Source organism: Drosophila kikkawai, chromosome 2R, assembly GCF_030179895.1.
Source record: "Drosophila kikkawai strain 14028-0561.14 chromosome 2R, DkikHiC1v2, whole genome shotgun sequence".
Classification (NCBI taxonomy): Eukaryota; Metazoa; Arthropoda; class Insecta; order Diptera; family Drosophilidae; genus Drosophila; species Drosophila kikkawai.
Window position 1 is genome coordinate 21,157,377 of NC_091729.1, and position 20,410 is coordinate 21,177,786.

The window sequence follows — 20,410 nt, forward strand, 5'->3', positions numbered from 1 at the left end:
TATGTCGTTACCCATCTTGTAGTTAGCTTGATCTTTGATCAGACTCTATTTAATGTAGCCTTTAAGGGTTTTTAACAATTTCTTTAATATTTTTGATCTTTAAATACTTACTTTACCTTTTAAATCCACCAAAATAAAGACTCTTTCAAATGGTTTTTTTGACAGTCCACTTGTGGATAACACTTTATTGCTTCTATCACATACAAAAGTTGTTGTTTGGTTGCTAGTTGAACTCTGCTTCGAAACAATTGCTCAATTCTTGTATTCGTGGTACTGTACTTGAAGATAATTATAATAACAATAATCATTATAGTAAAATTATGTTTCTTTTTTTTTTGTGTTTTTTCTTTCTACTTCAAATAACTGATATATAAGTGTTATATATGTGGTAAGCATACGCCATAGAAATAGAAAAAGAAAATTAAAAGTAGATAAAAGAACGAATCGAAATGCAATCGCATCGGAGAATTAATTGTGCATATGTAGTCGTATATCGTAGGTGGTATAAAATACAATGTAAAATAAAGTAAAGTATAATAAAAACCTAAAAGTGTGGACTGAAAAACGAAAACTTAAATATTTTGCACTAGTTCTTTAACGAAGATTTGCGTTGGGGATTGGGATTTCGGGTTTCGGGTTGCTTGCTTTCTTTTTACTTGTTCAAAATTGCTGCGCGAAATATCTTGTACACATTGAAGCATATTTAGAAAACTATCTTTCACACTGCGTGTAAATGCTAAAAACTATACTTGATTTTTGCTCGGAGATGGTGGACTCTACGGGGATATCAATTTAAAAGGCTCAATTGTTGTCCTGCTTGTTGATCAGCTTGAGGATCACCTTGCCGGCCTGCACCTCCATGGCGTAGAGGCTGCCATCCTTGATCTCGTTGTTGAGGACCTCGTCGGTGACGCTGACCAAAATGCCCGACGGCCCCGAGATGTACACGCAGCTCTTGTTGGCATCGTTGAAGATGTTCGAGCCGCTGCCCGAGTACTTGGAGTGCATGCTCCAGTTGTTGTACAGGGCAGCCGCAGCTGCAGCGGCAGCACTACCTCCTCCTCCGTTCTCCTGGGCACTGGCCTTGGCCATAAACTCGTAGAAACCAGGCATCTTGAACAGCTTCTGCTGCAGCTCCTTGGCCGTGTTCGAAAGCAAGTAGATGGCATTGTAGCTGCAGCCATCCAAGCTGGCGTACAACGTAAGCCTAGGGGCAATGGTTCTACAAAAAAAAAAGGATTTAAAGATATAGATAAAGGTTTAAAAAGGATCTTGAATATAAACTTACTTGGCGCGCAAAATGTTGAACATGCGAATGCCATCGGCCAGGCCGCAGATTTGTATCAAATCCTCCTTGGACATGCTATAAATAAATCAAGAGAGCAGAGAACTATTAGAAATCAATAATAAATAAATCAGCGACCAAAATAAAAATGCGCTTCGAAACAGTTTAATTATAGAATATATATTATACAAAGGTAGAAACACTATAGCGTAGATATATATATTGAAAGTAAAAGTTTGATATAATATATTGAGAAGAAAATATCATAATGTTTGATATAAAGAAATTTAAAGTTTAAAATGTGGATGCAATCGAAAACTATATGAATTTGTATCCAATTTATTTCGTTTTGTTTAATTCATCTTTAAAGCGAAATATTTAATACCTTCTTCTTTGACAAATTCCGACATATTCATCAGAATATCGATTTATCGCGCATATGTATATCGCAACGCTTAAATATCGCATTATTTATCAAACTTTGGATCAAATATTGATACATTATTGATACATCGACATTTTCTCCCAATAACCAGATACATCAAGTTACTATCTATCTTATCGGGTAATATATTAATCAAAACAAGTTAGCTGTATTGTACTTGATTGTCGAATCTAGTTATCCAATAGACGCGGTCGCTATCTTTCAGATGTCTGTCAATAAGATTATACAAAATGGTAATAAACTGATTGAAACATTGTATTGAAAAGGTAATCAAAGCGCAACTCAAGTACACTTGCCTAATTCTCCAAAGTTTTTCGTTTCTTTATTGAAAAATTGTCTAAGAAGTAGATCAACTAACCATTAAGTTATTACATAAGGTATTGTGTTGTAACTATTATCACTGGAACTATCAATTATTGTTTATCAACTAAACTTGTTTGATTAAACTAAATTATTGGAAAGAGAATTTCAACGAAATTGGTTGCCATGAAAATGGGTCACCAAGAAGTTAAGATCTAACTAATCTAACTGATAAAGTAACACCTACGGAAACAGTAAGTAATAAATATATCAATACTCTTAAAGCTTAAAATATAAATCTTAAAGAAAATAAAGTTAAGCAAATCAATTAAATTAAAATATTTAAAATTCAAAAATCTATATGAAAATCTTCCTAAATCTCATTTTTTAAAGTAAACTTTATAATGCAAATAACTTTATGTACATACCGCATAATATCCGCTCCCGAGAAGTGTGCGAAAGTTGAGAGATAGGCCGTGAGGCGGTGATTGGTCAGCCACTGCGTCACTTGTGCGGGCGTCGATTCCGGCATGATGTTCTGGTTCTGATTGGGAGAATGGACAACAAAGGGTCGATTAGGTAAGTTAGTAGTTGTTACTCTCGTGGTGGGAACCTACATAATCGTCCATGTCGGCGGGCACATGCTGCGGCGATACCATATTGGTGGCGTCCATTAGCTTCAGAGTCGGTGAGTTGGTCGATGTCACCGAGTTGATGGCAATGGGGCTGCTGCTGCTGGTGGCCGGCGAAGCTGCACTTGGGGCAAACGGAAGTATCCCATCGTACTTGGGTATATGTACGGGCGAATTGGGCCAGAGTTTCATACTGCAAAGGGAGTAGTATAAAAAATAACCATAGTTAATAAAGGATTCAGGTTGTAAATAGGGAGTTTTGTCCTACAAATCCAGTGTAGCTCGTTGAGTATCTGACGTTGGCAGGAGCGACGATCCTTCAAATGCAAGCGCATGTTCACGAATGCGCGGCACTTGGGCATCTTTCAACTTTTCAGATTTTCCATTACTGGAATCTGGTTTGTTTACGACTACAATTCAGGCCGATACCCGATACGGCCTGTTGCGGTCGATTGGCCAGGCGCAAACCCGTTTGGAATATCAGTATGTGTTTTATTATGCCTGGGGAAAACCTTTCCCGACTTTCGTCCGTAGCCATTTCCTGCTATTTGTGCAAAGGCTAAATACTTAAGTCAATGCATTCTTTAGGATGTATTTTCCGATCAATATAATCAATCGTAATCCTAACAATACACAAAAAACGACCCCATCATATTATTTGCAATTATTATCTACAAAAGTGCCCTCTCTCTGTTTCTCTGCAAACAAAACAAATTCATTTGAGCAGAAATGAAAACCAGAAAACCGGTTAAAAGCAACTTTAAACTAAAAATAGCTTGGAGCAGACTGGCAAAAACAACAAATGACCCAAAGCAGAAAGCTGTGATCTCTTTGGTGATCTTTCTCTTAACTCTGCAAAAGATCCTTTAGTTGGTGGATTTCTCTCCCGCTCCGGAGATCTCTGCGGCGCTCGCTACCGCTCTTGGTCTCTCCCAGATCAATCTCTATGCTACACGCTCTCGATTCGATATGATTTTGCTGATCATTCAAATGTAAATGACACAAACAAAATAATTTCCTCTCGCCGCTTGTTACGGGAGGAAAATTCCACTGGGAAAGTGCGTATCGCAATTGTAAGGTACATACATTAATGGCAGAGGGCATTTTGCCAAATTTGGTTAAGGTGGCATTCGGTTTGCTTGTATTTGTTACCAACTCTTCTGAAACGTTCTCATTTTGATGATCGATTGTTTATTGAGATGGAGTGTTTGTTTATAATCGAAAACCGCAAATAAACATCTTTGATTTTATCTGTTTGGTTCACATTAAAGCTTCCGGACAAGCGAAGAGTTCCAAAGCAGAAAACAAACATATTCTTAGACGTGATATATGAATATTAAAGTTCATTATTTGATACTTTATTTATAGATTTATTTAGATATCGTTGTAGATCTATCATTCCGATATACAACCCCAACTTAGACCCTCTCGTAGGGCTTTGAAACGCACTGTACAAACCTATTGTGAGATAAGGAACAAGTATATCTACGTTATACGTAATATGCACTTGATCTTAACTGGATGTTATGTAAATAGCTGGGGACTGCAGTTGTGCTCGTAGCTGGGTTCGTAAATCAAAAAGCCTGGACCGTAGCTGTCACATAAATAAGACTTGTGGAAAAATTTGCCGGCTCAATTGAAAGATTGCGGGGCCGCACAGCGAAATAAATTGTTGTTTAATTCTGGAGCACATATGCCAACTGCGGGAGAGGACCCCACTCTCGACCTGTATCTATCCCTACTTCTCGCAAGGGAAAATCTCTTTGGAAAAAGTGTACTAATACTCACTATTCGGGACTGTAGCAGCCAGTGGTAGTGGCAGGCATCACCAGATCCAGGGATATGTCATTCATGATGGTACACTCGTAGCTGGGCTGGAACTTTTCCTGCTCCGATTGCGGACGCTTCTGGATCTTCTCTCGATCCTGCTTGTGCTTGCGATCAGCGCCCTTTAGCTTAAAAACCTGGAAAAATGTATATAATATTTAATTACAAGCAAGTTTAAAGGAAATAAGATACTAAATAGGTATTGAGCCCTTATTTTCTTGTTAAGAATTTATTAAGAGACTTCAAGGAGGCTCCCCGCAATACATCTCCCGCTTACTCACCTTGATCTGGCATGCAGCGGCATGGACCGCCTGCTTGGCCTGTCCGCCAGCATTGGGCGAACGTTCCGGTGATGCTGGAGCTGTCGAGCCACTGGTTGTGCCGTTGGTGTTGTTACCACTGCCGCCGTTGCTGGCGCTGTTGTTGCTGCTGCTGCTGCCAGCAGATCCTAGACCGGAACCGGCAGCAGAAACGCCAGTATTGGTGCTGTTTGTGTTTTCTATATAGGTTTCAATCTGCAGTCGGAAGGGCACTCCCTTCTCGCCGCCGTGCTTCTTTGGGGTAAATTCGGTTGAAATGCAGTTGACCTTGATGTAGACGCCGACCTCCTTCAGCGGGTCCCAGAAGATCTCGACGGTGTTCAGCGAGTTGGAGCTGAGCGGTTGGGACACGTGGCACAGGCCGTACGATAGCGGTACGTCCACCTCAATGATGCGTTCGCCTGGGCGGGATTGCTGCCATTGTTGCATCTGTTCGCGCTCCATGAACTGGAGGCGGCGCTCATGGAAGCAGATCTTGATCACGCTCTGCAAAGAGGAGAGAAGAAGCCAGAGGGAGGGACGAGGATGAGTGAATGGTGGCTATGACTTCACTCGGAAAGTTTTTGCACACGCAGATTTCACATGCACACACAGGCCATTGCCTAGTAGTCAGTGGCATCTCTCAAGTCGAGCGGCTTAATTGGGGCTTATTAAAATCAATTGAGCCCCAGATACAGATACAACAGCTACAGAGATACAGATATACACACACAGTTGGTCAAGAGGCAAGTCGCTCACTCGACAGTTGAATAATTCACCGCCATCACATGACTCTGGGACTCAATTGGAGGCCGTGGACATGGGCAGAGACTTTGGACTTGGGAACTCGGGACTCGAGACTCGAGACTCACCTTCAATATCTTATCCCGGTAGAGGGATAGGTCGCCGATCTTCTTTAGCTTGATTTCGTAGCTCTGGCCCTGGTTGAGATACGTCAGGGTCTCCTCGTTGTTCTTGGTGGCAATCGAAGTGGCCGCAGCCAAGATATACTGAAATCTGGAAGGGCAGAAAGTATAATCACTATGAGCTTCAGAGAACAAAACCTAGACTTTCTTTGATACTTACTTATGATCCTCGGAGTGGGTAGCTCCATTGGCCGAAACAAGCTCAATCTTGGCCGGATCCAAAACGCTGAGCTGCTGCTGCTTGGCGCCCTTTTCGTTCACATCATACTCACTGCTTGGAGAGCCCTGTGGTGAACCACAGCCACAGATAAGACCCGAATTCACATCGTGCTTGCCATTGCCGTTGGCCGAACCAGAGCCAGGGGTTAATTCCTGGCCAGGATTTGGCTGTTGCGGAGAGTTCTGGGACTCATCCAGCTTGGCAATGGCCACCGAGGGAGAACCAGCGGCATTGTCCAATGATATCTTGGGACTGGGCTTGACCTGATCCGTCTGCGGCTCCTGCTTTAGGGTGGTCAGCGAGGGCGAGAACGACAGGAAGTTCTCACTACGAGAGGGATAAGGGGAGACGAGGTGTGTAAATTAGCTGAAATTCAATTAAGGGGCTTTCCGTGGCAATGCTTACTTGTTCAAGTACGAGTTGCTGTTGAACTCGGCATTCAGATCGAAGCCAATATCATCGCTCCAGCTGCTGCGACCTGCAAAAAGCAAAGCATATAAAGTAAAAGCTATATATTTCAATCCATATCTGGCACGTTTGTCATTTCTCTTAGATTTCTTGTCGAACTGTTATCATCAAGTGACGACTACGCTCTCAAGAGCCATGGACGACCTCAAACTGTTTTGACGTCAAACTTGTGGGTCTTGGCCAAAAGAAGAATTTATAGCATGCGACATTTTGTAAGGCCAATTTATAATTAATTGATAAACACGTAACTATATTTTTGTATAGTAGCAGAAGCTATTTCGTTTATGGGTAGTGCCTGTTTATGAGTGGCTTTTTGTGCTCCCGATTCTTTCAACAATGGTTCAACGCCTCTCTCTAGAGTTTGCAAAAACAAATCATATTGTTGCCAACGCCAATATATGTATAATACCCCAAAAGTAAGCCTAAAATAGTCACGCCATTACTTTCAATTGTTTTTTCCAAAATGCTTCAAAAAAAAGTAATATGTTCTCTAATGAAAAAAACTGTTTGTGATGCTTGGTTAATTGATTTAATCTGTCTCAGATATCTCTAGATCTATATGTGTGTGTCTGACTTCCAGTGGACAATACATATCTCGATCACAATTGATTCAAAGTTATCCACAACCGAATGACGCACATCATGTTTGCACTGCTCACACATTTCACATTTGCGATAGTGTCACAGCTAATTGTTTGATTAAAAGTATCTGTAAATGTGTACAGGGGGCGCTCATTTAATAGAATTTTAGAATAGATGATATCTGACCAAATGGCAGGGGAAATGACTTCAATATCATCTTATTGCCGCCTTCGATTATATAAAATAAATGTGGGAAAAAGCCGGGACAAAGGCAAGGCTGGTCGTTTGTTTGGATGATCTAAGAATCTCAATGGAAAAAGTACACCTAATAGCGGATTGTTGTATGCCAAAAACGCGGGCCATTCAGTCTTATCTACGGAAAGGCCCGCCTGGCCAACGAAGATAAGCCATCAGCGAGAGGGGCTGGCTGGCTGCGCTCTAGATTGGAGTCGAAATTATATGGCCACAAGTCTGTCACTGTTTGTTCCAAAGTATATCAGTGTCCCAGTACCAGTGTCATGTCGCGGTCACTCGTTTCGGGGTAATTAGTTCGGGGGCTCTGCGTGATTTGAGTTGGTAGCGGAGCTGCAATCTCGAGCACAGATCTTATAGAGCTCAAAGGGTTTTCGGTTAGGGGCTTGTTCGCTCTCATTGGCCATCGGAAAAGTACCCAGAAAAGATTTATTCCCCCCTTTATTGCCCAGCAGAGGCATTCTATTATTAAAGCTCTATTGATTAACACGAGCAAAGGTGTTAAGTTGATTACTGTTTTATGCCAAGCTTTAACCATCGCCGGGGCTGTTAATTTCATTAAGACATCCAAACTTCGAAATTAAGAGACATCGTTCGGACGGTCTTTGGATGTTAATCAGTTTATGAAACTATTTAAGGACCGAATGTCTTTCATAGTGCAACTCCACCTGCGCCAAACCCTACATATTTCAAACATCTCAAAGTCGCCGTACCCTTTGTAAGGTTTTTGGCCTTTAATTGCCAACTCACGCCTATGTATGACGTACAACTTCATGTCTGATAGATACTGACTAATTAGCGATCATATTCCCGTGTTTATACACCACTTAGCACCCGCGAGGGCAGCACAGGCAGAAAGACTCACGTTTGTCTTACGAAGATCGAATTAGTCGTTAGATCGGGTACATCTGTCTAGGCACACCAATCTACATACAAGTGTATATATCCATATCCATATAGCCCATGCCGAAGCTGTCGCATTGTACAATCAAAGAGGCGCAACTCGGAAACGGGTTTCTCAATTACGACGGCTTCTAATTTAGCCAACAAACGTGGAGGGACCAGGAACGGGAACGGGTTTCTGATTCGCCAGGAAGAAGTCCCAAGTCAAATCGCAATTTCTTTCATTCTTTTCAGACGCTTTCATTGATTTTGGGTCAACTCAACACACATTTTATGCAAATCAGCAATTAACAAAACAGCTATCATCATAATCGCACTTTTGTAGCCATCTTTCTGGGTTTAATTCAATCTTTTATGAATAACTTTTAATATTCAAACTTCTTAGCTGGAAAGTGTGACAATTTCAGACTTTTAATTTATATTTTAATATAACTAATTGATGGGCTAATTATTAAAGCATTTGCTAACCTGCTTTTACTTTAGAACAAGCTTCTGGGCTTTATTGAAAGTCTAAGAATGAATATGGAAACCTGAAATTCTAAAGCCTAAGATAAGAGGCTGCTCTATTGAATACTTGATCATAAGATACGTTTATACGTTCATTCAAGATTCTTTTAACCATTTTAATTGTCTATCATTATTAATGAAATATGAATTAAAATCTTGATCCTTACCCGAGTTCTTCTCGCGCTTGTGTTTATCCTTCTCCTGATGGGCCACTTTGGTGGGCAGCTCGCCGCTCTGCGATGCTGTTGGTGAATTCTCACTTTGGCCAATGTCCAGGGAATCCCAATCCATTCGTCTTTTGCGTGAGCCGCTATTTAGGTAAATGGTTTGCACGTCGATGATCTGCGGTCCCGGCGAATCCTTCGATTGGGCGTCTACGACAATGGTGATTTGTTCGATTAAAGAGGTGGTCTCTTCAATGATGGCGATGTAGGAAGGTTGGTGATTGAGATGAGGTGAGCTGAGCTGAGCTGATGATTGAACTGATTGGCGCTGCCTTACCTGTCCACGATTCCTCAGAGTTTGGCGGCGAGTCAACAAAGTTGATCACTTGCTCATAATCCGAACCAATATGCTGATGGTGGTAGCCGCTGATGAAGTGGCGGTTCTGGATCTGGAAAACCGAAACCGAACGGAGAGGCTTTTAGTTCGAAAACTGAATTTCGACGGCGTAATCAATTCTGGAACCGAATCAAAAGTACCAACAAAGCGTGTCTAGCCGCCAACGAGGCTATGCCCTCTCACCGTTATCTGTACAGTCCAGCTGAAATACTATATGTGGGTCCGAACCTTGCTGATAAGGTCGCCTACAATCTCGGCTTTACTCTCCCAATCCCACACTCTCTTTCCCGAAAAGAGAGTCTGAGAGAGTGGGGGAGAAACCACCCATCGATTCATTGCATTCTGTGGATGTTTATTTGCCGATGAGGACTCTGACTTGGCTTGGTTTCATTAGCAGAGAGAGAGATAAGTTCGAACACACAGCGATGTAAACAAAATGGAAAAAGACACGGCTTGGAGAGCTGGGCAAAGAAGACCCAGAACAACATGCGGCTATATTTATGAGACATTCCAAAAATAAACAAGGTAAACAAAAGTATCTGCTCTTGGATACCCCCAGGATTGGGGTATGAGTGCGAGTGAGTGAGTCGGCACTGGTGACGTAACATTCGCTTGCAACTATTTATTAAGCGCTGTTCTGTTGTTTTCCCTCTATCTGTCCACCACAACTATGTTATATGATACACCCCGCGCTGTATAGTATAATTAGCAATTGAACTATATATTTATATTTGCCTCAAGGCAAACAGAGCCGAATGAGCAGGGGATCTTGAAAAGTTTTCTTGATTCACTAACTAGTAAGTAGGACTCTCGCTAATGTCGGACATTCCATTAAAAATCAATCTGCTGCCGATGGATTTGAAAACAGTTGTGTAAATATGTTGCTACTATAATTAGTCTGCATTTTTTTAGAGTTACTAATCGGTGGGAACTTGGAAAGAGTATAGTTCCCAGGTGCCAAATATCACAGTCCCCTTATAACCCCTTCATATAATTTTTATAATTTAATTTAAACTACTCCACTTTTTTGTTAACTGTTTAACAGACAAATTTCGACCCCTTTTATATATTCTCTCAATGTATTCTATCGCATGTCAAGCTCTATGAACCCTCTGTCGTTCGTGACCTTTGAACTCACCTGATTTAGATTTTCACTTACACTGTTGTTAGTGTTGTTGGTGTTGGAGTTATGATTCTGATTGTTGTTGATATTATTGTTGTTGTTTTGATATTGATTGCGATTTAAATTGTTGTTGAATTCCATTTGGTCGAATTCGTTGAAAATGTTCAAATCGAACTTTGTTGATATGTTGCGTGGTTGTTGATGTTGTAGAATTTGTTCCGCTTGTTGTTGGTGTTGATTTTGTTGTTGATTTTGTTGAATGTGATGTTGGGGGTGGTGGCTCAAATGTTGTGGTATTTGTTGTTGTTGTTGATGATGAGAATATTGTGGATCAAATATGCTTTGTAAATCCAACAGACCGGAGTTTTGCGATAGAAACGAAAGCGCCATTCGGTACGTGAATTAAAGGCGTTGTAATCGCGTTCTTTTCCCTTATTCCTTGTTATTTTTAGAGTATTAAATCCTTTGTCGTTTTCCAACCAATAGATAATACGATATATATTTCGCGACCACAGTTTGTACCGTTCCGACCGGACTTTCGCCAGCAGCAATTTTGCTCAAGTTTTTTTTTTTTTTTTGGTGCAACGCGAAATGCAACAAAGGTGATTGTGATTGATTGTAATAGTAATATTCGAAGTAGAAACAGTTATTAATCGACTCGGAGACTTAAATAGGGCTTTTTGCTTAGGTTAACATTTTGGCTTGTTCAAAATGCTCATATGACACACTTTACTAATCGTTCGTCGCACAGCACTTGGATATACGAGGGGCTAACAATATGCACTTGACGTTGAGTTCTACTAACAACCAAATAATATCTCTAGTTTATTCATATATTTAATATAGGTAAAACATGTATAACTTGCTTTTTGTAACTTTTTCTCTAGCTTGGCTCACAATTGAGTGGAATTGGAATTGTTGCGTTGTGCGTAATGTGTTCTTGGGGCCTTCGGAGGGGGATCGGGGGCCGGGCGGGGCAAATTAAAACAATACGAAAAACGAATTGTATAGTTTCTTGATACCGGTGGTCTCGCGCTGACGATGGCTTCGAAGTAGGGTATTTTCGATTTTTAACAGCATCTTGGTCCGGAGATACATATAGCTCGATTGCGACTGATATTCATTTGACATGCGCTGCAGTCGTATTTCAGATTTCTCCATTTATCGCTAAATTGACTTTACTTCGTGCAGTTCAAATGGGGAGGTGGTACGGTACAGGTCTCACTGGCACGTGTGGGACTTGTTGTCTATAGCAGCGGCGATCCCTCGACGCTCTATTTATTAGCTCTGTTTGCTGGTTTTTGGACCACTGTCAGATGGCGGTGAACATTATACAGCAGTTGTTTACGCTTGAATCGAATATATCAGTATGTATGTACGTATGCTTCACTGATAACACAGGCTGCACTCCTTGTTGGCTGATATTATTTCTTTCGCTGTTGTAACGCTGTAGTGACGCTCCAATTTATTCTTTTTATTTTCAAATAGTGTTTTTGAGTTATTTTTGGGGTGTTTTTTTTCGTGTTGATTTAGTCACTGTCAGATAGGCGACATTCCAATTAACAAGTCACTTGGAGGGTTTCGCTGGGTCTCTCTTGCTTATATTTCGCTTCCGAAAATAGGATTTTCCACGTTATGCGTTATGTAACTTTTGTGTGGCTTTATTTTTTTTGGGACACTGTCAGAGGGCTGACATTATTTCGCAGTTGTACACTTCTGGAGAACGATGTTGATCACTGATAACTGATTATCTTTTCACGACTTGGTTGATTTTTGGGGGAACTTGGGAACGTTTTGTTGGACACAACTATTCGGGGCGCTCGACGATTTAGCTCTGACTTGCACTGACTTTCCGACGTTACTGTGAAGTTGATATATTATTCGCTGATCGGATTTTTCGCTCTGCTCGGCGGCAAGTGTATGGGTGTTATCGCGGTTTTACGTTTTTGCGCTTTAAGGCTGTGTGTATATTGGGGTGTTATATATCAGCGGCAGCGAGATGGATGCCAGTTTCTTGGATCGTCGTCGTCACTTTTATGGGGGGCCTAATTTCTGCGGCGGCTAAACGGGTTTTTTTGGGGGCTAATTATTCACAAAAACGCGCTCGGATTTCATTAGCAAGAGAATAGGAGTTTTTGTTTGCTTCGGCTTGACTTGCACACTGTATATTATCTTTAAACTTTTTTTTTTTTTGTATTTTGTTGTCTCGCGATAACGATAGCGATTACGATTCGGTTGGTGAAGTGGTGATAACTTTTTTTTTGCTGCCAATTCAGTGGGTTATAAATAGTTAGGGCTTTTGGTTCTGCCTTTCGCGTATAGTTAGACTTTTGTGTATTATGTACGGCGGACTGCTCGCAGTGTGCTAGAGGAGCACTTTTAGTCCGACGAAGCCAGGCTTCGGAGAGCCCAAGGAGACGAGCATTTTGTGCGGCAGAACCTTGGTCGAGCGGCAGCCAACGCGGACACGAGGTTAAAATATCAATGAGTTGTGTGAATTTTCGCCGTTAGCGGGAAACTACGGGATACAGTTTCGGAATCAAACAAGCCCAATCAAGAGCCGACGGCGCTGGCGCTGGCTGCCCACACAGACAGACACACGGAGAGATCGACCGAGTGCGACAATAACAACAAGCCACTTGCGATTACGGAGGCGGAACGGGAGCAACTACGCTCACAGATACACTTTCGGAATTAAGCCAGCCCGAAGATGCGATGCGAAGATGGTGCTGCTGCTGCTGCTGCTGCCAGCGGAATTGATGCGGATGCTGCTGCTGCTCTGCCGCCTGCTATCACTCTAATTGATTGTGGCAACAACAATGTGAACGCACACACTCGCCTAGGCTCTCAATTGAAAGGGCTTTGTGTTGTTGTTGCTGCTGCTGATACTGCACTTGTTGCTTTGTTGCTCGCTGCCGACGTCGACGCTACGTTCCGTTACTCTCGGTCTCAGCTCAGCTGTTTTGCACGTTCTTTTTGTCTTTGTCAGCGCTTCGCGGCGAATGGTCAGGCGAGGAGAAGATTGCGAAGAAGAAGACGAAGAAGTAGTATCTCAGATACAAAAACAATTTAATTAATTCGAGTTTGTGTGTAGAACTTTTCCTTGATTTGCGTTGATTGGGCGTGTTGCTTTTGTTGCTCCTGCAATTGAATTCAATTCTAGGTTGCTGCTCGCCTTTGTGTGTGTATCAGTTTTTGGACCGTTTTTCGCTGCGCGCGTCGATGACGTACTTAATTTTTTTGGCACCCACACGCACTCTCAAAGAAAATAAGATTTCGGCCAGCCAAAAAGAGTTTGGCGCTCGCTAATTAAGCTTTTCCGCTCGCGATAAACACAAAAAGCGTCAACGTGTTAATATTTTTGTAGTTGCTGCTTTTGCTGATGCTGTTGTTGTAGCTGTAGTTGTTGCTGTATCTTTGTTGAGATTGAGATTAGTTTTCACTCCGCACATGTGCTTTAACGCCAGTGGTTTCAAAAGTACTAGTAGTGATTTTTGGTGTCTCACGCTAATATTAATAATAAGTATACGACTAGTAGCCATACTCTCTTTCGCTCTCCCATCTCTCTCCGTTCGCTCTTACTATCTCTTTTCCTCTCTGGCTCTCGCGGGCTCCAACGGCGCTCTTTGCTGCCCCCCACCAGTCGTGCAGTTGTGTGCGTGCGTGTATGGAATGCAATAAAAACAAAGGCAAAAAGCAAAATAGCAATTTTGCTATGGCACGCACTTTCTGGGCGACCTTTGATAGCCCCATCTCGCTCCCACTCGAGTGGGGTCCATGGCAACCCACCTTTTTGGGACCTGACTTGCACTTGTAAGCTATGGATAAAAGCAACAAAGAATGATATTTATCAACAAGAACAGCTGTTGTTCCGTTGCCTAAAGAGCAGACAGAAAGAAGAGAAGAGAGCTGCACCTGTTTATGTTGTGTGGGAGATCTACATTGCTAGGGTGGACCTTATAACTGTAATACTAATTTCGGCTAATTGCCGTCCACCGATTTCCTTTAATTCCAAAATGCTTGCTTTGTGCTAATTGAGTCTTAATTGATAAAAGCCATGCGCAAAGTGCTGAACATTTTGGGAATTGGCATTTTTACTGTTATTCCCCTGTCGTGATGCTTCCTTTTACATTTCTTCAATTGATCGCTATATGGCGGCCGAATTAAATATTTCTCAATTGTTTTTAAATTGCCATCAATAACGATGTCCAAGTGAAATTAATTTATTTTGCACAATGAAAGTCAAAGACGCAATTTGCTGCAATGAATTTGCGGCGCATGGAAACGCTTCAATTTTGTTGCACGTTTTTATCGGTTTTTTTTTTAAGTTTTTCTTTTACTTCGAGCAGACATACCCATCTGTCGCTTAGGACGCTTCAATTAGCGCCGTTAATTTGCAAAAATTAGCAGCATTTTGCTTAAAAATATACTTTATGGCCATTCATCAAAACCGCTGGCGGGCAATAAAAACAAAAGTTGAGAAAAAATGATAAGGCGTAATTTGAGCTGAATGGAGGTTTATGTCCAACAAATTAGCACAGAAATTACAGTTATTAGCAGGTTCACTAATTTGCAGTTTGAATTTTGAGTCGGGCGCCAAAAGTACAGGAAATCTGGCAGCTCCAATTCATTTTTATCTATCGATTGAGGTGTGACCAGATGCCTGTTTACAGATGTCAAAAAAGAATAATCGATTGCTCGATAAAAGATCCAAAGGGCCAAAGTTTGTTTATCATTCTTATTCGGCATTTTTAACATCAAAATGAGCTCCATCAAGGTAAATTGGCGACCAAGAAGCATGCTCTCATGTTAAAGTTTAGATCGAATTCGCAGTTCAGATGCGCAAGGACGACGAGGCGTACGCCAGCGTCCTCCGGACGGCGCTGGATGGAGTGGGCCAGGTGGAAATCGACACCAAGGAGGGCCGAGTGATTGTCCAGACCCAACGACCTTGGTCAGAGGTGCATGACAAGATAGAGGCCACCGGACGCAAGGCGGTGCTATCGGGATTTGGTGGCCAGTCGGCCGTGGCTCTCATCAACACCACGGGCAGTGTAGTGGACCGAACGCCTGTCCAGGGCGTAGTGCGCTTCACAACAATTACGGCTCGGGAGCCCGGAGTGGTGGTAGATGGCGTGGTGGATGGCCTGACGCCCGGTCTGCACGGTTTCCATATTCACGAGAGCGGCGATGTGTCCGCAGGTTGCGCCTCCGTTGGCTCACACTACAATCCCCGCCAGTCGCCGCACGGAAGTCAAACAGCAGAGGCAGCGGAACGGCATGCCGGCGATCTGGGCAACATTCGGGCCGATGAGAGCGGCAGGGCCACATTCCGTTTTGTTGATCCCATCCTGGAGGTGTGGGACATCATTGGCAGGGCCATTGTTATAACAGCCAGTGCCGATGACCTGGGAAACGGTGGCAACCAACAGAGTCTCATCGATGGCAACTCGGGAGACAGGTTCGTTGTCTATCCTTTGTTTTGATAGCATATTTTCACGATTTAAGTTGTTTCTCTGCAGGATTGCTTGTGGGATAATTGCCCGTTCGGCGGGCATACTAGAAAACTTCAAGCGAATCTGTGCCTGCGACGGCGTCACCCTGTGGGATGAACGGAACAAGCCACTGGCTGGCGGGGATCGCTCCCAAAAGCTGTAATTTAGACTTGTCTTTCCGTTGACCTTGTTACTTTGTAAATAAATGTATTTCTTTTTGTACAAAAAAAAAACCATCGGGGGAATCCCTTTTGATTTCAAATGCTTTTAAAGTTTTATTTAAAATATTTCTTTGCCGTTTTTGTTTTGCTTTTCTTGTGGTTCTTAGTTAAAATTAATTTGCTTTTAAATTATTATTATCTGTTTTGTTTGCTCTGCCAATAACTACTGGATTCGACGAGTGTGTCGTATGGTGTTCTGTGTTGCTGTTGTTGTTGGTTAACTTGAGTTGTTGTTGTTAATGTGGGGGAGGGGGTCGTTAAAACCGAAGAACATACAGACACACTTGTTGTTGTACTTGATAATAATAATTGTAATGATAATATTCGCAATGCCTAATGCATTTTGACGTTAATAGATATATGTGTATATATTTGATTCTTTTGTTAACACTACATGACGCCTGACCCAGCCAGATGAGAGCATGGGGCATGAACGCCTTCTTTATTTGTTGTTTTTTTGTTTATGTAAATAAGTGGTAAAAAATATGTAAAGTGTATATATGTCCTAATGCTTACTGCGTTTGCCAGACGACGTATTTACATATCTGTTGGCCTTTTGTACTCTACGTGCTTTCTTCGCCTCCTCCGGCTCCTCGAGAGCTGCCTCCGATCCAGGTGCCTCCGACGGAGCTGCCGTTGGCTTCATGGAGACGAGGCTTACTATCACGCCGCTGCGTTGATGGTTGCCATAGAAGAGCTTCGGCGAGTATCCTGCGGTGGCGGCGGCCTTTACTGCTCCTCCTCCTCCTCCATTTATTGCAGCCGTCGGCTGCGGCTGGGACTGGACGGCCTCCACTTGCTTCGATGTGGACGCAATGGCATTGGACGACTGGGTCTCCGATGGAAGCTTGCGCTTCAGATTCTTGGCTGCTGTGCTAACGGCCAGCAGCTTGGCTGTGGTGGACTCGTCCGGAGAGGCGAACTCCTTCAGCTCGCCCACGCTCACGTCGCTCTCCTCGGCATCAGCGTCCTCATTGCTAATGATGATGTGCTCCGGGTCAACACCCTGGTTGACGAGCACTTGGAAATCCTCTGGCGGCACCACAGGCGTCACCTTTTGATTGCACGAACTGCACATGGCCGGAATGGCCGGACTCTTGGAGCGCCAAAACTGCAGCTCGGTTTTGCACTTGTTGAGCTCCTGCACAAGTCCAAGTCAAAAGAAAATCAATGCCTGTTCTTGGATAAAATCCATCTAAATTTACATACCTGCAAGAGGGTGGAGAACTTGCGAGTTATCTCCTCGTTCTTCTTGTCATTCTCGTCCAACCGATTGGCATACTCCAGCGTCTGCTTCTGCTGCTCCGCCAGAAGATTCTGTTGCTCGGCCAGCTGCTTGCCCTGCTCGGCGGCCTTGCGCTTGCAGGTGCGCAGCTCGGTGCGCAGCACCGATAGCTGATTATTGTAGATCTTCATGCCCTGCTTGATCTTGCGGATGCCCTTGCGGAGCACCATGTGGTTCTGTGGCGGCGAGTTGCTGGAACTGTCCTCGAGATCTGAACTGATGGCAAGCGTGGCTGTGTGGAGGGAAAAGTGCCGATGAAACTGACTGTTACAGCCGGAAATGATAGGCTTACGTCGCTTGGTGGTGGTGGGCAGCGTATAGAAGTCCTTGTTAAAGTAAGCCAGACCGGGAAGTGTTGGCTCGATGCGGTCCTTAAAGTACTCCATGGCCATGGTGGAGAGATCGAAGAGCTCATCGGTCACCCGATAAGGTCGCTGCAGCTGAGGCGTAAAATTTATATAGTTCAAAATTCCGTTTACCTCGTCCAATATCTGTGAAAATAATCCGTATTAGCATTTAGAAACGAATCAGTTTAGGAGCTTGACTTACGGATCCAGGAAAGAAGCAGCAGTGGCCCCGCTCCATGTGCTTGCCCATGGACATCTGCAGCAGTGAGAGACGCATGTAGCACGTCTCGATAATGTCGCACTGGCAGGCCAGCGGATGACTGCGTCGTGCCGACTCCCGGCGCGGCATGCTTGCCTTGATGGCCTGGAAGCGGCTGAACGTGGTATTAATCTGCCTGGAGAAGGCGGCGTTCAGCATGGCCATACAAATGTCGTTCATGCGGTGGCACACCTGCATACAAAATTCGAGAGTTTTGGTAAAGTGCTGATACAATTTTGGAGCGAGATTTTTCAGGTTCGGCCCGCATACATATGTACATACATCCTCCATCCATCCACGAGGCAGTGGTTCTGCCTGTTATTAAATTATATCAGATTACATTTGTCTCCGCTACCTACGACAAATAACCCCGCTGCATACATACACACACCAGTGGCTGGCCAGGGAGAAGGGAGAAGCATGGTGCAGGCAAAAATGCCATCAAAACCCAAAAACACAAAGACACGCCGAGGTGTAGACACCTTCCTCAAGGTTTTGAACCAAAAATAGTTTCCTAAAAACTATGGCTATGCACACACATCATACTTTATTATTAAATTAATAAATTTATTGGAATTTTTTAAGTAAGACTTAAAAAAATAATTAGATTTTCTTTATTTTTTTATATTTTATATAAAAGTCAATTCAATTTCTGATTTTTTCTATTATTTTCAAAGATATTCATTAAATTTGTAAAAAAAAAAAAAAAAGGAATAAAAAAATATATATTTATATTAAATTCAACTCTATTTCACGTCTACTATCTCCGCTATGTTGGCATGCTTGAATTTTCTTAGTGTTTTTGGTTGACTTCCTCTAATCCCTAATAAAAAACATTTAGAAACCATAACGAATATGTGTTTAGTCAGAGAAAGCCTACTTTTAAGCCAAAAGGTTTTGATTGTCAAAAAATCAAGGTTCCTCTTGTAGCCGCAAAAATCATCACTCTCTATATCTTTTATCCTATTAAAAACATTTATATATGTAATTAATTATAGTAAGTGCCATTTCATAAAGTCCCAATGTTTTTGATTATCAGTTTAAAGTCTTTGCTGTTGTATTAAAACCTTACAATTTGCCTTACAAAGTTAACATAAAAGATTACCTCCCCTTACTCGTTAAATCATTAAAAATGGACCTACGATATCTATACATTTACGACTGTGATTCACCCCCCGCGGAAATCAAGATCAGCAGCATATTGCACCGCTAAATATAAACAATCACAAGTGCATGTGCTGTGCCCTCGTGACAAAGTTTTAATTGCCTCCTGCCAAGAGAGGGATAGAACATCACCGAGGGAACGCATGGGCCAGGCCGATGATGTCGGCGCGAAAATAATACCAACAGACCTATGGCACAGGCCAGGCAGACTACGAGTGCAGGTAGTTGCCGGGTTCGTTGGATAACCAACTCTGCGCCCGTCCCACACGCCTGCACTTGGGAAATTGCTTTTTATTGATTTAATAGCCACCAACGCTTGGTGGGAGAGGGAGAGAGAGGGGGCAGGGGGCCCTTAGGGGGCACAGGTTGCACTTACCATTCTGAGATTTGAGATTTTCTTGTAGTCCACGTAGCCGAGAATCTTCTCAATCAGCTCGTTGGGCAAGTCCAACAGCCCAACAGGCGGGACCTGCACTGGAGCGCTGGAGACCGAAGGCCCCATCCCCACAAGCTGACCGCCCCGCTGCATCTGGATGTTGTATGAGTGGTGGCGCGTCACCACGCTGGCGGAGAAGGCCAGGCTGGCCGGCGACTGGCCGGGATTGCTCTGGTAACTGGCCGCGCGACGCAGGACGGACGTACGAGCTGCCGTGGACTCGGGCTCCTGGAGGGCGACTGGCAAGAGAGGGACACCAGTGGGTACCACCTCCTGCGACTCTGCAGATCCCGAACCCGATCCTGAGGTTGAAGCCCCTCCGTTGGCGGCACTGCCGCACATTTGGCGGGTGGACACCATCTTCCCAGTGGCGTTGGGGCTCGGGGGCTCGATTTACCGCAAGTCTATGGCAATGGACAGAACTGATTTTCGGCAGCAGCGTCTACGAAAAGCTGCGAAAAATACACAACAACATAGGGCATTCGTTAGTTTTCCCAATCGCGAATATATATCGTAAATATCGCCATGTATATGTGCGCTCTATTGAGCGTCTCTTTTCCTCTTTTTTGGTTTTTGGTCGAAATTCTACGCTGCGCTACGCACTTCCTTCGAACTGCCCTCGCTTCGTACCCGTTTTATTATTATTGTTGTTGCATTGGCATAGCTTGTCCCGCGTTTCTCGGTGGCCCAAGGTGCCTAGCTTGGGTCTGGATGCTTTCGAGTACTTTTTCTGGACGCTGGCATTCACTTTAACTCCGTTTTTTCGAGCACAATTAAAACTATATATGTACTAGAGCTGCGAAGACTTCGATGTTGCGTCGAGCTATCGATATATTTTTATTCACCAGACCGATGTTTTCAGTTCGATTTGAA

The 20,410-nt window shown here is 43.2% G+C and overlaps 4 protein-coding genes across 7 annotated transcripts; 1 reads left to right on the forward strand and 3 right to left on the reverse strand.

Annotated features, from left to right (window-relative positions):
• Positions 1 to 150: 150 nt before the first annotated feature.
• gem (transcription factor CP2 like gemini) lies at positions 151 to 10,980 on the reverse strand. Of its 4 annotated transcripts, none has more exons than XM_070284735.1 (12): positions 10,367 to 10,980; positions 9,148 to 9,259; positions 8,814 to 9,020; positions 6,340 to 6,412; positions 5,875 to 6,261; positions 5,661 to 5,805; positions 4,771 to 5,295; positions 4,451 to 4,626; positions 2,648 to 2,855; positions 2,459 to 2,574; positions 1,289 to 1,363; positions 151 to 1,222 (listed from the first exon to the last, which is right to left on the reverse strand). In XM_070284735.1, the coding sequence occupies exons 1-12, from the start codon at positions 10,718 to 10,720 to the stop codon at positions 802 to 804; spliced, it is 2,799 nt and encodes a 932-aa protein (XP_070140836.1). In that variant the 5' UTR covers positions 10,721 to 10,980; the 3' UTR covers positions 151 to 801. The 4 variants fall into 4 exon arrangements, with proteins under 4 accessions (XP_070140836.1, XP_017037158.1, XP_017037159.1 ...); XM_017181669.3 differs by having other exon boundaries at positions 8,814 to 9,059; XM_017181670.3 differs by having other exon boundaries at positions 10,346 to 10,980.
• Positions 10,981 to 11,149: 169 nt separating this feature from the next.
• Positions 11,150 to 13,807, reverse strand: LOC121502942 (uncharacterized). Its single transcript, XM_041777198.2, has one exon. The coding sequence runs from the start codon at positions 11,489 to 11,491 to the stop codon at positions 11,312 to 11,314; it is 180 nt and encodes a 59-aa protein (XP_041633132.1). The 5' UTR covers positions 11,492 to 13,807; the 3' UTR covers positions 11,150 to 11,311.
• Positions 13,808 to 14,990: 1,183 nt separating this feature from the next.
• Ccs (Copper chaperone for superoxide dismutase) lies at positions 14,991 to 16,037 on the forward strand. The gene is made up of 3 exons (XM_017181672.3): positions 14,991 to 15,107; positions 15,151 to 15,791; positions 15,853 to 16,037. The coding sequence occupies exons 1-3, from the start codon at positions 15,093 to 15,095 to the stop codon at positions 15,986 to 15,988; spliced, it is 792 nt and encodes a 263-aa protein (XP_017037161.1). The 5' UTR covers positions 14,991 to 15,092; the 3' UTR covers positions 15,989 to 16,037.
• A 33-nt stretch (positions 16,038 to 16,070) lies between these two features.
• dmpd (F-box protein dmpd) lies at positions 16,071 to 20,332 on the reverse strand. Its single transcript, XM_017181694.3, has 6 exons — positions 20,168 to 20,332; positions 19,478 to 19,989; positions 17,881 to 18,129; positions 17,624 to 17,822; positions 17,256 to 17,563; positions 16,071 to 17,187 (listed from the first exon to the last, which is right to left on the reverse strand). Exons 2-6 carry the CDS (start codon positions 19,895 to 19,897, stop codon positions 16,552 to 16,554), a joined length of 1,812 nt encoding a protein of 603 aa, XP_017037183.1. The 5' UTR covers positions 19,898 to 19,989; positions 20,168 to 20,332; the 3' UTR covers positions 16,071 to 16,551.
• Positions 20,333 to 20,410: the final 78 nt, after the last annotated feature.

What these genes read in the sequence shown, in the direction of transcription:
- Ccs (XM_017181672.3), top strand. An exon ending in GATGGCAACTCGGGAGACAG is followed by an intron (nt 15,792 to 15,852) that starts GTTCGTTGTCTA and finishes GTTTCTCTGCAG; the next exon opens with GATTGCTTGTGGGATAATTG.
- gem (XM_017181667.3), bottom strand. Translation starts at nt 10,720, where the DNA reads ATGGCGCTTTCGTTTCTATCGCAAAACTCCGGTCTGTTGGATTTACAA. An exon ending in ACCCACTCCGAGGATCATAA is followed by an intron (nt 5,806 to 5,874) that starts GTAAGTATCAAA and finishes CTGCCCTTCCAG; the next exon opens with ATTTCAGTATATCTTGGCTG. An exon ending in GGCTGCTACAGTCCCGAATA is followed by an intron (nt 2,856 to 4,450) that starts GTGAGTATTAGT and finishes CTCCCTTTGCAG; the next exon opens with TATGAAACTCTGGCCCAATT.
- dmpd (XM_017181694.3), bottom strand. Translation starts at nt 19,897, where the DNA reads ATGGTGTCCACCCGCCAAATGTGCGGCAGTGCCGCCAACGGAGGGGCT. An exon ending in GCTGCTTCTTTCCTGGATCC is followed by an intron (nt 17,823 to 17,880) that starts GTAAGTCAAGCT and finishes TTATTTTCACAG; the next exon opens with ATATTGGACGAGGTAAACGG. An exon ending in GCCCACCACCACCAAGCGAC is followed by an intron (nt 17,564 to 17,623) that starts GTAAGCCTATCA and finishes CCCTCCACACAG; the next exon opens with CCACGCTTGCCATCAGTTCA.
- LOC121502942 (XM_041777198.2), bottom strand. Translation starts at nt 11,491, where the DNA reads ATGGAGAAATCTGAAATACGACTGCAGCGCATGTCAAATGAATATCAG.